General features: G+C 24.0%; 1 protein-coding gene across 3 annotated transcripts in view; it reads right to left on the bottom strand.

Annotated features, from left to right (window-relative positions):
* LOC107070490 (sodium-dependent neutral amino acid transporter B(0)AT3) overlaps nt 1-15880 on the bottom strand; it is a 30728-nt gene extending 14848 nt beyond the window's left edge. For 2 of the 3 annotated variants that reach the window (XR_001476278.2, XM_015328751.2), the window contains exons 1-3: nt 13579-15820; nt 2393-2625; nt 1714-1734 (exon numbers count right to left, since the gene is read on the bottom strand). Coding sequence is in view for 2 of the 3 variants with exons in the window: in XM_015328751.2 (XP_015184237.1) it covers nt 1714-1734; nt 2393-2625; nt 13579-13837 (513 nt within the window). In the remaining variant the exon portion in view is untranslated. Of the gene's footprint in view, nt 1-1713; nt 1735-2392; nt 2626-13578 lie in introns of all 3 variants that reach the window. The other variant, XM_089176793.1, reaches the window with a different exon arrangement.
* Between the last annotated feature and the right edge of the window lie 205 nt (nt 15881-16085).

Here is a 16085-nt window from a genome sequence, read left to right as displayed (position 1 = left end):
CCGGATTTTCTAAATTAATTAACTCCGAACGATATCTGATTATAATAACTCAATAATATCCAATTTAAATCGATTCATTTAAACTGTATAACTCTTTGTTCCCGCCATTTTTTCTGAGCCATCTGTAGGAAAATAGCGGAAACAAAGCTGTACATTCTAATATTTGCGAAACTTTTTGATAGGTTAAAGAAAATTTAATGGGGTTGATTTTAAATAAAAGTTGATTTGTTTAAGAGTAATATGTTATTTATTATTATTAATAAATATTAGAAATAAAGTTAACTTTTTAATATTAATGTTTAAATGTGTGTGATAATTTGTACAAAATTAGATGACAATGCATTACTGTATACATTATTCATTTTTATAAATAAAAGAAGGTATATTGTTAAGAGTTAATTGTTATTGTTAACTAAAAATTTTTCAAGATATTTTAAATAAAATTATTCAACTTTTGTTTAACACATTTTCTTTTTTTATTAACAGTATTGAAATTATTTAAATGGATCGATTTAAATAGGACATTCTGTAATATATTTTTATGTAATTTATGCGTGCTGCTTTTTGATGTTTATGAAATTTATGAACGATTTATTATTTTATTAAATATACAAAAATATAATATATGCTAAAATGGGTACTTACTTTTGTTCGTGATCAACTATAATGAGTTCAATAATTATCCAACAATTTTATTATGTTTATGACATTGGTTTTTTTTTTATTCTTTTGTATAATACTTGTAAAACAAGTTTTATTATCACACCTGACGAAATATTATACAGGTTGATTTAATATTGCAAATATAGTTTTTCAGAGATTGTGGATAATTATTGATCGAGTATTTTATCAGAAAAAAAAAAATGAAGAAGGATGGTAAAGAAAAGATAAAAAAAAATAATATAAACATATGACAAAAGATAAGACAACATTCACATTTTTCAAATTGATCCTTCTCGTTGGTAACTCAACGAGTGAGAACATGAATTACATAATTATATAAGAAAAAAAGGGTTTTATTTGATACAAACAAATTGTAATCAATTATGATTATATAAAACAACGATCAGATGATTATTATGATGATGATGATGATGATTATTATTATTATTAGATATTATAGATAGATGTTTTGTTTGTTGAATGAATTTGCAAGCAGATCACAAGCATTTTTAAAAGATTATCTTTTATTACAAGCAAACTAGATGAAAGATTATTACAAAAATAATTATTATGATGATTATGATGATGTTTTATGAAGGTTTTATTTAAAGATTTTTTTAAATGAATTAAATAAAAAAAGTTAGAAAAAAAAACAACTCGAATCGTCGTCTTCTCACCTAATTTAATAAAATAATGTTAGATAGAAAAATGAAACAATCTTCCATTATTGATTAGGGATATTTTTTAAACAATTGTCCCCCATAAAAAAATATTGTCCATCTTCCAGATTGATTTTACAATAATTTAGGAAGACGATGAACGATTTATTGCAAATTGCAAGACGACGATTAAAATGAGAATGCGAAATATTTGTGAAAAAAAAAAAAAATAAATAATTGAATATTAAAATGAACCATGACGGAACAAATTCTTTTCGTGAACCGATTTTGTTTGTTTATTTTTTCTTGCTTTCTATGCTTTTGATTTTGTTTTTTTTGTTTTCTTTTCATAGTATTTTTTGCAAGCTGACACTGTTTTAGGGGTACTTACGCCGAAATTAATTGTGACTGCCTATGGGGGTGTGCGAGGGCACGAGTTTGGAAAAAAACAGAAAAATAGTATTCCATTAGTTTTTACAATTAACATAAACAAAAAACAAAACACATTCCTTTTTTTTTTTTAATTACTACGAGGTTTCTTTTATTTTAATCCCTTAATTTTTCTTTCATTTTAAATATTTTTGTCAAAGAATAATAATATGCAAAAGCATTTGGTTGATTCATCAGTTCATTTCAATCATTTTTATTTTTATTTCTTTTTTTTTCTTTGTAATTAGTATGAATCATATCGTTAGAATTATTAACAAAAAAAAATTTATGAAAAAGATATGTGAAAAAAAGAACACAGTTTTTTTTTTCTTCTTATCTTTTTAACGACAAATAATTAGTTTTAATTATTTACACGAATATTAAATAATTTTGTTATTTTAATCATTTCAGTTGTAATTTTAATAAAATTAATTTGAGATAGAAATAAATTCAAGTTTTTTTATCAGGTAGATTAATTGTATTAAATAATTAATAAAAATTAATCACAAACGAATTAAAAATTAGTCCCCAAAAATAAAACATTGAGAATAAACGTACTCGTATAAACACAAAAAAAAAGAAGAAAAGAAAAGAAAAAAGAAAATATTATCTCTGAGATGAAATATTAAAACATAACTCACCTCGAGAGAGTTGAAGAGGTAGAAGAAACACCAGGTAATAATGACGTTGTAATAAAGTGCAACGAAGAAGGTGACAATACAGGAGGCTATTCCTATACCACCCAACCAGGGGTGTATCGTATTCCAAACACCTAGGGCACCTTGTCTCATTCGTTGTCCAACACCCAATTCGATTAAAAATAATGGCACCCCTTCTAAGATGAGCATCACGAAAAATGGTATAAGAAAGGCACCTATTTTAAACAATAAAAAAAACAAATAATTAGAAAAATTTATTTTTAAGTTTTATTAACAAAATTAAGAAAATTTGTTTAATTAACATTTTAGTGACCTCTCACACGACATGTGGGTGTGTGTGTGTGATGAATTAATTAATGTGTAAGAGTTGTAAACATGTAGGTGTTTGTTTTATTAATTATCGCACATATAAGAAAAATATTGAATTTGTAATTAATTGTTATTGTTTTTTGTTAAGCACATGTTGTATTATTTCGTGAATTTTGATCAAATTTGTTTGAATTAATTTTTCAAAAATATTTTGTCAGACACCTTGCAACATTTGACTCATTGTAAGTAGACGTATGCTGCCATTAAAGTGTTAATCATAAGTTAACATATATTTTAATTAATAAATAATAATTTTAAACCTATCAGTCACATTTAAAAATTATTATTATTATATTTGTAACAATTTTAAACGTGATTAAGAATGATTGAAAAAAACATAACACGCCAACGTTGATTTAATAACGAAACATAAACGTGTGTGTTGTGTTGCAATTACACTGTTGGAATTTCTTATCGATCGTAAACTATATAACCAACACGTTTGAAGTTTCTACAATGTAAACTGTGTAAGTGTGTATGTAATGCACGATATCACATATGATTCATAGTAATTCATAAATTTTTCAACGTTTATTTATTTTTGAAAGAAGAAAGTGGTGGTAGGGTGAAAGGATTTGTTTTAGGTGAAATTAGGAAACCAATTCTGGGATGTTTCATTTTTATTTATTTTTTTTTTATGGTGGTAGAGTGAAGGAATTTGTTTTAAATGAAATTAGATAAAAAATAAGACTGTGATGTATTTTATTTTATTTTTTTTTAATTTTTAAACACGTGTATGGTTAAAGGGATTTGTTTTAGGTGAAATTAGGAACAAAAAAACAAATTTATGATGTGTTTTAATTTTTTTTTCATTTTTGAACACGTGTATGGTTAAAGGGATTTGTTTTAAATAAAATTTAGCAAAAGAAAATCTGTGATATATTTTATTTATATTATTTTTTTTTAATTTTTTAACACGTGTATAGTTACAGGAATTCGTTTTAAATGAAATTAAGCAAAAAAAAATATCTGTGAGGCGTTTTTATTTATTTATTTTTTTTTTAATTTTGAAACACGTGTACTTTGAAAGGGATTTGTTTTACGTAAAATTAAGAAACAGAATCTGTGATTTATTTTCAATTTTATTTTCTACTGTTAAATGTGTGTACGTCAGGGTACAAACACTCAATGAACTGTCAACTTGTTTTTAACTTATCGACTCGTGACATTCGATAGAACAATGTTATCGATATTTACAATGTAATATATATATATATATATATATGTATGTGTACACATATGTATCCGTTATGGCCAGGTACGATTATTATCGTGATGCTTTACGTAAGTTTCCCACGCGTAAATCGATAAGCAACCGGCAAAATTGCGCTTTGCTTGAAAACCTGGCCGCGAACTTATGACCTCGGGTCTATATTTAAAATACCATGATGAATTTTTTATAAAAAAAAAAAAAAAAAATATATATATATATATATATATATATATATATATATATATTTAAGAAAAATTAGTATCAAATACAATCGATCTTCATTTAAAAAAAAAAAATTCAAATATATTTGTAAATAAAAAATAAAATATACAAATAAAATGAATAGAATTTATTTAAAAAAAAAAAAAAAATATTTCATGATGTGATGATTCAAAAAATAGAAGGGGGGGTTGTTTTACTCGTGTTACAATGATTCAATCATTTTTCTTTTCTTCTTATATTATTCTTTTTATTTAAATAATTATATCTACATAATTATGAATAAAAAAAAAAAAACAAAGGAAAAAGGTTTGTATATGTGTTACAACGATTTGATTATTTTGTCATCATCTCTCAACTCTATATTTGTATTATTTTTTTCAAGAATTACATGTAAATTACGACAAGGAATATTACACACACACACACACGCACAGGGGGTTGAAAAAATTGTCTTCTAACGGTCGCGTAAGGGTAGAAAAGAAAATAATAAAATAAAATTACAAAAAGAAAGAAAAAAAAAAACAAAAAAAAAAAATCAAATAAAAGAAGGTTATAAGAACTTGTCGTGCCGGAAGAAAGAAAGGTAGCAAAAGTTCGGTGAGAATAAAATACTGAAAGAAAGAGAAAGAGAGAAAGAGAGAGGGATATAAAGATAGAAAAAAATTGAGAGAATAAGAGAGAGAGAGAGAGAGAGAGAGAGAGAGAGGGAGAGAGAATGCTGTGAAACGAGTACGTAGTACGTTGCACGATCAATACGAAACGCTCTGTTCGCTTGAAACTTGGGGAGGGAGGAGTCTGGTCGAGACCAAGAGAGAAAGAGGGTGAACTAAAGCTAAGGGGTTGTGCTTTGCATGTCTTGCTTGCAAAAGGGGAGATTCGCGAAACGTACAATATATCATAAGCTTTGAGTATACGTTAACGAGGGATAGTAGTTCTCTTGCATGTTCAAATTCAACTGTTAACATAAATCCGATCATGATCATTTTTTATTTCTTTTATCTATTGAAAAATTCCAATTTTTATTTCAAAAGAAGGATTGATTTAATTCCATACTGATTTTCTTAAATATCTTCTTCTTCTTCTTTTTTTTTTCATAATAATAAATTCTAATCATTTTATTTTTTATTTACAAAGAAATTTCAGTTTCTATTTCAAAATGACCATCGATTGAATTTCGATTAATAACAAAATTTTATTTTACATTTATTTCAATAAATTTAATTTTTTATTTTTTATTTCTTTTATTTATTCAAAAATTCTAATTTCTATTTCAAAATAACGATTGATTTAATTCCATACTGATTTTCTTAAATATCTTCTTCTTCTTTTTTTTTTTCATAATAATAAATTCTATTCATTTTATTTTTTATTTACAAAGAAATTTCAGTTTCTATTTCAAAATGACCATCGATTGAATTTCGATTAATAAAAATTGTATTTAAATAAATTGTATTTCTTTTATTTATTCAGAAATTTCAGTTATTATTTCAAAATTAGAAATCAAGAAAAATGATTGATTGAATCATTTTGACACGAGGAAAATTATCTCTATTTTTTATTTACTGAATAATCACATGATTACATTTTTATCTACAAGTTTGATTTGATTTGATTCTTACCAATGTACATATAATTATTAAAAAAAAAAAAAAAAAAAAAAAAAGAGAGAAATCAAGAAAAATGATCGAATCGTTTTAATACGAGTAAAACCACCCCTTGTTTTTTTATTCATTGGATAATCAAGTCGTAGTATTTTTATCTGTAGGTTTGATCAAAAGTTATAATAATTTATACGAACTTTATGTTTTTATAACATTGATTTTCCTTTTTGGTTGAATTTATTATTAACTTTGATGTTATTTTTTTTTTTTTATTTATTAATTCAATGTTAGTTCGATGAATTGTTTTTTAGTTTATTTTAGTTAATTTAAATTACTAATGAGATATGATTTACGTTCGAGTATAGAATATCAAGCTCATAACGGGTCTTTGAAATTTTTTGCTAAACGATTTGTTATTCCTAAAACGTTTTATTTCATTCTATACGTTTGAACGAATCAAAACGAGATTCTACGTATGTGTGTGTGTGTGTGTTTTATCTTCTTCATTTATATATATATTACAATTACAATTAATATTTAAAATATGATCATTTTCAATTGAAAAATTATTGCAACCATACAATTGTAAAAAAAAAAAATTCATTAATTTGACTTGAAATTAAAAATTGATAAAAACAATCTTTCAAATTGGTAGAAAAAAAAATAAAATTATTTAAATGAAGGACACTAGTATTATATATATATATATATATATATATATATATATTCGTAGGGATGTATGAATAAAAGAAAAAAATAAAATAAATTAAAAATGAGGGACAATAATATTTCAAGTGTAATACTTTGAAAGCATTTCTCTCTCTCTCTCTCTCTCTCTCTCTCTCTCTTTCTCTCTTTATTTTCTTTTTTTTTTCATCCCTTTCTTTTTGAACACGTGCCACTCTTTTTTTCCTGATCCCCCTTACTCTCTATTTTTCTCTTTTTATTTTTCTCTCTCTCTCTCTCTCTCTCTCTCTCTCTCTCTCTTTCTCTTGTAATGTGACACACGCTCTTATTCGGAACGAGACATTTCGGTCTCGTTCTTCGTTCGACCATGACCTCGAATGCGATCGTAGTTCTTCCTATTGAAAGAGAAAATAAGTCATGCTAGTATTTCAATCGTCACGAATCATTTCACCTAGAAAATTATTTTACATTCAACCATTATTTATATATAAAAGGGGTATATATATGTATATGTATATGTGTATCATAATATGTGACCAATCGTTTATTTTATGATTCAAAATAATCCAATTCAATAACCATTTCATTTCTTTTTTTTTATTTATCATCTTCACTTTAAATAACATTACCTATTAATTATTATCTAAATTAAATACTTGTTTATAATCATTCATAAAATTAATTCAAAAATGATTTGATTATTGTTAAATGTTTGTATCATTTTTTTTTTTTGAATAAAATTCACGAGATTATTATCATCACAAAATTAAATATTTGTTTTAGAATTGTTCAAAAAAATGAATTCAACAATAATCTGATCATTTTAAAGTGTTCCTATAATTTTTTTGCAAAATATCAAATTCATGATTATTATCATCACAAAATTAAATATTTGTTTTATAATCGTTCATAAAATGAATTCAAAAATAATCTGATCATTTTAAAGTACTTGTATAATTTTTTTGCAAAATATCAAATTCATGATAATTATCATCACAAAATGAAATATTTGTTTTATAATCATTTATAAAATGAATTCAAAAATAATGTGATCATTTTAAAGTGTTTGTATAATTTTTTTGCAAAATATAAAATTCATGATAATTATCATCACAAAATTAAATATTTGTTTTATAATCATTTATAAAATGAATTCAAAAATAATCTGATCATTTTAAAGTGTTTGTATAATTTTTTTGCAAAATATAAAATTCATGATAATTATCATCACAAAATTAAATACTTGTTTTATAATCATTTATAAAATGAATTCAAAAATAATCTGATCATTTTAAAGTGTTTGTATAATTTTTTTGCAAAATATAAAATTCATGATAATTATCATCACAAAATTAAATACTTGTTTTATAATCATTTATAAAATGAATTCAAAAATAATGTGATCATTTTAAAGTGTTTGTATAATTTTTTTGCAGAATATAAAACTCATGATAATTATCATCACAAAATTAAATATTTGTTTATAATCATTTATAAAATGAATTCAAAAATAATCTGATCATTTTAAAGTGTCCGTATAATTTTTTTGCAAAATATCAAATTCATGATAATTATCATCACAAAATTAAATACTTGTTTTATAATCATTTATAAAATGAATTCAAAAATAATCTGATCATTTTAAAGTGTTCGTATAGTTTTTTTGCAAAATATCAAATTCATGATAATTATCATCACAAAATTAAATATTTCTTTTATAATCGTTCATAAAATGAATTTAAATATGATCACTTAATTGTAAATTATTTTGAAACTATTATTATATTCGTAAAATAAAAATTGTTCTGATTACTATGACAAGGAAAGGATATAATAATTTAAAAAAGATTAATAAAATTAAAGTTAGATTTTGAAATGATATTGTCTATTAATGTGTATTAAATGGTATTATTGTTAAATTGTTAAGAAGACCACGCGAGTTGAGGGTCACGTGTCTTCTCTTGAGGTAACATAATCGATTAGTTTGAAACGTGCTTCACACGTCTCTTATTCGTTGTCTAAGTCTTGTCTAGTCTCGTTTAATATATTTCACTTTCTTTCTTTTCATTCTTTATTAAATAAATTTCCATCAGTTTTGTTATTATATACTTACAAATTTTCATATTTTCAATTTGATGCAAAAAAAAAAAAAGAAAAAAGAAAATTTCATTGAGAACAATATTTGTTTATTTTTATTTAAAATATAATTTTTCATAACAAAAAAAAAATAATTGTTATTATATTATTTTCCTAGTTTTGATTTTGAAAATATTTGGAATATTATCCGACATCCGTACCACGTTATTTTTATTTTTTTTTTTTTTTTTATCGATCACTATGACGAAAAGAGTATTATATAAGGCCACGACAATTCTGGCATTCTAGGTTTCGTTTCTATTTCCTTAAAATAGTATGTCCTTTCTATTTCAATTGCCCTCTAATACACTACCATTTAGATTATTTATATATATGTTTAGATATTTGTATATATGTTTGTGTGTTTGTGTGTGTTGGTAGGTTTAAAAATAAATGACTCGTTTGATTTATTAGAAAATAACAAAATTTATCGATTATGTCATTCAATAATTTCAATTTATTCATATATGATTTTATTATTAATGATTTATTTAATCATTTTTCATAAAATATTATATTAATTTATTATATCAAATGATTCAACATTTATTTTACAAATTAATGGTTCATTTATTAATCGTATTATTTGAATAAATCAAACGATTCAATTTTATAAAATTATTTTAATTTAATATTTTGTAAAAATAAATGAAAAAAATGTTTATTTTCAATTGAATAATTTTTGTTTTATTTTTTTTTTTGGTAGAAAAATTCATTTGATTGATCATTCGTTGATAATTTTCTTTCACCTTTTTATCAAATTATTTTAATTTGATATTTTATACAATTGAATTGAATTTTTATTTTCATTTTTATTTTTATTATTTTGTGTTTTTTCTTTTTTGGTAGAAAAATTCATTTGATTGATCATTCGTTGATAATTTTCTTTCACCTTTTTATCAAATTATTTTAATTTGATATTTCATACAATTGAATGGAATTTTTATTTTCATTTTTATTTTTAATATTTTTTTTTCTTTTTTTTCTTTTTTTTTGAGTAGAAACAATTTCATTCATTGATCATCATCTTCAATATTTTTCATTGCAATCCTTTTGACTATATTTTATCCCTAATAGAATTTCTTGCAAGCTCGTCGTTTACAACGGAATATTTCCAGAAGTATTTATAGAAAACTTGACTACATTATTCGTCGAGTTTAGAAGAGATGCCACGAGACTAAGACAAGGACGATGAATAAGATGCAAAAGGGATCGCGGACATTTTCTTTCATCGTTGTACTTTCGAACAACCAGACATCTATTTTCAGTTTCTAATCTCTTTATTACGAAAATAGAACTTTTTTTAAATTATTTTTTGAAAGTAATTACGAGATATGATGTTTATTCAATTAGGGGTACTACTACCTTCTCATTGGTCAAATTATTTACTAAAATATTCTAATAAATTACACTTCAGTCTTTTTCAAATTTAATTCAAAATAAAATTGGTAATATTATTTACGAAAATAGTTTTACAGTACTACACTAATTTTACAGTAGTATACTTTTTTTTTTAAATTAAAAAATTTAGAAAGTATATTAAGTTAGGTTAGGGGTACCACAACCTTTTTATTGGTCAAATTATTTACTAAAATATTCTAATAAATTACACTTCAGTCTTTTTCAAATTTAATTCAAAATAAAATTGGTAATATTATTTACGAAAATAGTTTTACAGTACTACACTAATTTTACAGTAGTATACTTTTTTTTTTAAATTAAAAAATTTAGAAAGTATATTAAGTTAGGTTAGGGGTACCACAACCTTTTTATTGGTCAAATTATTTACTAAAATATTCTAATAAATTACACATTAGTTTTTTTCAAATTTAATTCAAAATAAAATTGATAATATTATTTACTAAAATAATTTTACAGTACTAAACTAATTTTACAGTAGTATACTCTTTTTTTTTAAATTAAAAAATTTAGAAAGTATATTAAGTTAGGTTAGGGGTACCACAACCTTCTCATTGTTCAAATTATTTACTAAAATATTCTAATACAATACATTCAAGTTTTTTCAAATTTAATTCAAAATAAAATTGATAATATTATTTACTAAAATAATTTTACAGTACTCCACTAATTTTACAGTAGTCATACTTTTTTTTTAAATTAAAAAATTTAGAAAGTATATTAAGTTAGGTTAGGGGTACCACAACCTTCTCATTGTTCAAATTATTTACTAAAATATTCTAATACAATACATTCAAGTTTTTTCAAATTTAATTCAAAATAAAATTGTTATTAGAATGGAAAAAAAAATTATTATATTAAATTATATTTATTTAATAATAAATTAATATTAATATATTAAAATCTACTCGGGTTTTTTCGATATTCAAATTATTCAAAAATATTTTCTAAAAAAATATAAAAAAATTTGTTGTTTAGAATCACATCTCAATTTTATTTGTTTAATAAAACTTTAAATTAAAAAATCTAAATGAAAGTACGAAGAACAAAATAAAATAAAATAAAATGTATTATTGGAAAATTCAAATTATTTGAAAATATATTCTGAGAAATATTAAAAAATTGTTTGTCAAAAAATCATTTCTCAATTTTTTATTATTTATTTTATAAAACTTTTAATTAAAAAAATGTAAATGAAAGTATAAAGAACGCAAACAAATAAAATATATTATTATCAGAAAACTCAAATTATTTGAAAATATATTCTGATTTAATTGATGATGAATTTTAAGTTTCTCAGATAAATCTGCAAAAAATTTGATAAAATATTTTAAATATATATCTAACTATATCTATCAATCAGTTTATCAAATAAAAAAAATTAATAATAAGAATTGATGATGGTGTTAGTATTGAATGAACGTGTAGGCGAATATAAGAAAGGCGACCGTGGCAAAGATTATGAAAACATTAAACATGAACGTGAAATCTTCTTTCAATGTGTTACACATGCTAAACTGGGAAAATCTCAGTACAATGATGCCGACCCACATTCGCTGTAATCTTGAAAACGCATAGGCCAGCAAGATCTTCCTTCCTCAAATCTTTCTAGCCCGTTGTACGTTCATTCAAGTAGAAAATAGAAAAAAAAAAAGAAAGAAAAAAAAAAGTACGTGGGTCGAGTAGGTTGATATATTTTCTTTTTAAGGTGTGGGAGTGGGGATGAAAGTAGTGGGTAGGGGTAAAGAAGAACAAAAATCAATCTTTTGCCTATTCCAAATGTTTTTTTTTTATTTAAAATTTCTTTTTTCTTTTTTTTTCTATTTGAACACTCGACTGAAATATTTTTATCATTCTCAAGGACATGAGTGTGCATTTACTCATATATGCGTGTGTGTGTGTGTGTGTACGTTTTAGTCTTCGTACGTCGTTTGATACAATTCGTTGACTGAGAAAAATGAAAAGAAATTAAAAAAAAAATGGAGTATCATTGTTATTTGATGAATGTTGAAATGCAATACATGTATATATGTATACATACGTCATCACTTAACGTAATTTCAAACTACTGCGACAGATTTATTTTAAAAAAGAGTTTCATATTGAAAAATATACAGAAATAGAATCACGTCACGATTCACATGAACATCTCGAGTATTTTGGTGTTGGTGGTGGTGGTGGTTATGGGTGGTTGGTGTTACTGCAGTAATAGCAGTAACGTAAGTATGTTTAAATTTTGGATGTTTTAAACTGACATCAACCAAATGTAAAATGTTCTTTAAATAGTTTCACATTGAAATAAACTACTACGTTTTTAGTAAATTTATTGTTAGATTTGTTCATTCAAGATGAATGAAAATTTCATTCATTGTAGTATTAATAAATCTCAATAATATTATTGGAATTTTTTATATATAGATATAATAGATAAAAATATTAGTTTCTCAAATTTTTGTTTCATCATTCCCACATTTCTCAGGTTACATTGAAATTTTAGGTTAAAATCGATAAAACCTTTCTTCTAAGAAACAGAAAATAAAATAAGAAGAATAAATATATATGTGTGTGTGTATATATATATATGTATGTATGTATATATATAAGTCACAAAATTTGTTACGCAACTCTTACAGAAACCCAACCGAACGAGGAGGAACGTTTAAAGAATTCTTTTAGGTTAACGCGTATATTTATTTCAAGAAAATATGGGGAATATCGTATTTAATGTGTATAAATAAATAATAATTTTGCATTAACAGCATTTTTCTTTTTCTTTTCTTTAATATGATCGTAATAAATCATAAGAAAAAATAAAAATGAAGAAATTGTTTGACATATATCTCATATTGCGAAAATGATACTCACAAAGAAGTATTTCAATGAATTTTTTATTATCACGAATGAAAATAATTTTTTTTTTTTAGTTTGTTTATGAAAATTTAATCGATTGAAGAATAGGAGAAATTTACTTAATTAATTATTAACTTGGAATTGGAATTAGGATAGGAAATTTAGGAGAATTAAAAAAAAATATGGTAGTACATTGGAACCTAACCTTAATTCGAAATTAATACAAATTTAATTAATTATACAGTTTAATAATTATACTAAAAAAAGGATATATTTTTTAAATAAATTTACTTCTATATTTAAAATAATTAAAAAAAATATATATATGCTTGATATTAAAATAAACCTTTATTCGAAATTCATTCAAATTTAATTAATTATACAGTTAAACAATTATACCCGAAACAAGAGTACATTTACTGAAAAAATTTATTTCAATATATAAAATAAATAAAAAATATATATATATATGCTTGATATTAAAATAAAACTTCATACGAAATTCATACAAATTTAATTAATTATATAGTTAAACAATTATACCCGAAACAAAAGTATATTTACTTAAAAAATTTATTTCTACATTAAAAATATAAAAATAATTGTTTTGAAATGAATATTTTAAGTGAAACTTCTCAAAAAAAGAAAAAAAAAACATAACAATGGCTTACCTCCACCATTCTGTTGGCACAGATAAGGAAACCTCCAAATATTTCCAAGCCCGACACTATAACCAATGATGCTAAGAAAGAATTGCATTTTTCCACTCCATGCTGCTCTGTTATCTTCCGGTCTTGGTTCCGGGTTGACATTAGTTGCATTTTGATTTCCGGAAACGACAATGGTAACATTGTGAGGTGGTTGTTGACGATCATCGTTTAGAGGAGCCAGCTCGTGACCGTTCCTCGTGCTTTCAGATTTCACCACCATTCTTCTTTCCTTTTTTTTATTTTCTTTCTTCTTCTTCTTCTTCTTCTTCTTCTTTTTACAATCTTCTTTATTTATAACTTTTTAAATAAAAAGTTATCTTTCTGTTTTTATTTTTTTATATTTTTTTTTTATTTTTTATATTCTAAGTTTAATTTCAAGGAACTTTCCATTCAGATTTTTTCGATAATTTTTGGTTTGGTTTTTTTTTTTTTATGAGCAACACCGTAAAAATTGTTTAAAACAAACAAATATTATTCTTCATATAAATATATTTATATATTTGTTTAAGAAGACCAGATCCTTCAGAGGAGTGTAGGTGGATGGGTTGGTGTGTTTTTTCTTTTATAATAATTATAACAACAATTGCAAATAACAATAACAATATTTAACAAACTTTCCTTTTTTCTCTTTCTTCTTCTTCTTCTTCTTTTCTTTGTTCTCACTTTTTTTCAGTATAGATTATTATTTATTAATAATAATATTTAATTGTTATTTATCGTAGAAACGTATTACGACAAATATATGGAAAGTTTGTGATACGATTTATGGGAAGCATTATCATTGTTATTAATTATAATAATTCATTTCAATAAATAAAATCAAATGAATGAATTCATCAAATTCATCATTTTTTAATCATTCGTACAACTTTTGTTGTTGAAATGAAATAAATGGTTGTTTGTAAACGTTGAAGGATAAAATGTGTTTGAGGAAAAGGATACTGTGGTTGTAACTTTAATTAGAAAATTTCTAGAAGAAAGGATAAAAAGATAAAGAGGATACAAAAGATAAAAAATAAAACCAGAAAGAATATCAAATAATATTCTTAGTTTTAAACGAAGTTGTCACCAAAAAAACAAAAAAAAACAAAAACAATTGTCTTTTAAATCAATTCAAAATTAATAGCACAATTTTCTTTCCTTTGTTCCCACACTTTTTGATTAAAAGAATTCTTTAAATATTATGGGAAATTTCGTCTTTTTCGTTAGGATTAAAAGAACATAAAGTTTAGTAAAATATATCGATTAATTGTCACACGCGCACACAATGATATACACACGTATAAATATACACACTTATATGCACATACACATATACATATATATATATATATACACAAGAGAGAGAGAAATTGAATACAATGATGTTTTGATCGCAAAAAAAAAGAGGGGTATAAATTTCAGATAAATAAAATCAACTTGTATCTTTCTATCTTGTTGAAGTATCTTCCTTCAAGATTGTTATTATCAATCTGAATATTTCTTCCTGTATCTTTCTCACTCTCTTTTATACTTGATAAGATCTTTCTTTGATGTTATATATATATAGTATGTCACAAACGTATCAACTCAGGTCCTCTCATTCATTATTCATTCATTAAAATACAACACGTTTTATTATTTATCCTTTTTAACTTGAATCAATTGAATTTTTTTACTAATCCTTTTCCTTTTTCTCTTTCTCTCTCTCTCTTTCTCTTGATGTGTGTTTAAGTTACTTAAACTTGATACTTTTCAAATTACGATACGAACAATCGTCAATTTGATAGCGTGCTGTAATTCGCACTAACGTAGAACCCATGTATACTGTTTAACACCAACCCTTTTTAATTATAAATAATTTATAATTATTTAATTAATCAACACCCCTTATTGGTTGTTCAAAAAACAATCCCCCTCCTTCTCTATTTTTCTTATTTTTCAAAATTAATCTTCCTCCTCTTCTTCTTCTTCTTCTTCTTCTTCTTCTTCTTCTTCTTTCAAAATTGTCACCTTTGTTTGGATAATAACATGAACAGTAGATAAAATTCGAAATGGGGATTGAAATTGGTGGATATATAAGAAAAATAATCACACAATAATAATAATAATAATAATAATAATAATAATAAATGAAGTATAGATCACTAACGATTAAGGTGTACCTTGACGTTAGTTCGAGGTAAAATGTGTGAGCTCGACGAACGACGATATTGGACTGAGCCTTGAGGGGGAACCATCAAGTAAGTTGTGTAGGTTTATATATATGTATATGTGTATATGTGTGTCTGTATTTGTGTCTGTATTTGTGTCTGTATGTGTGTTGGTTGCTCTTGTGCTTCGACAGTGATGCTCGTGCGCGAAACCTTCTCTCACTCTCTTACTCTCACTCTCTCTCTCTCTTTTTGCGAGGGAGAGGTGGTGGGCAAAACACCAATGGTTTTCCTTCTTTCACCTACCATACTCAACCTAGGAACCCTTCTATCTTT

Source organism: Polistes dominula, unplaced genomic scaffold (genome assembly GCF_049000335.1).
Source record: "Polistes dominula isolate Pdom_NZ unplaced genomic scaffold, Pdom_raw_medaka contig_32, whole genome shotgun sequence".
Classification (NCBI taxonomy): domain Eukaryota; kingdom Metazoa; phylum Arthropoda; class Insecta; order Hymenoptera; family Vespidae; genus Polistes; species Polistes dominula.
The sequence above is the reverse complement of the archived record's forward strand: the minus strand, read 5'-3'. Positions and strand labels throughout refer to the sequence as shown.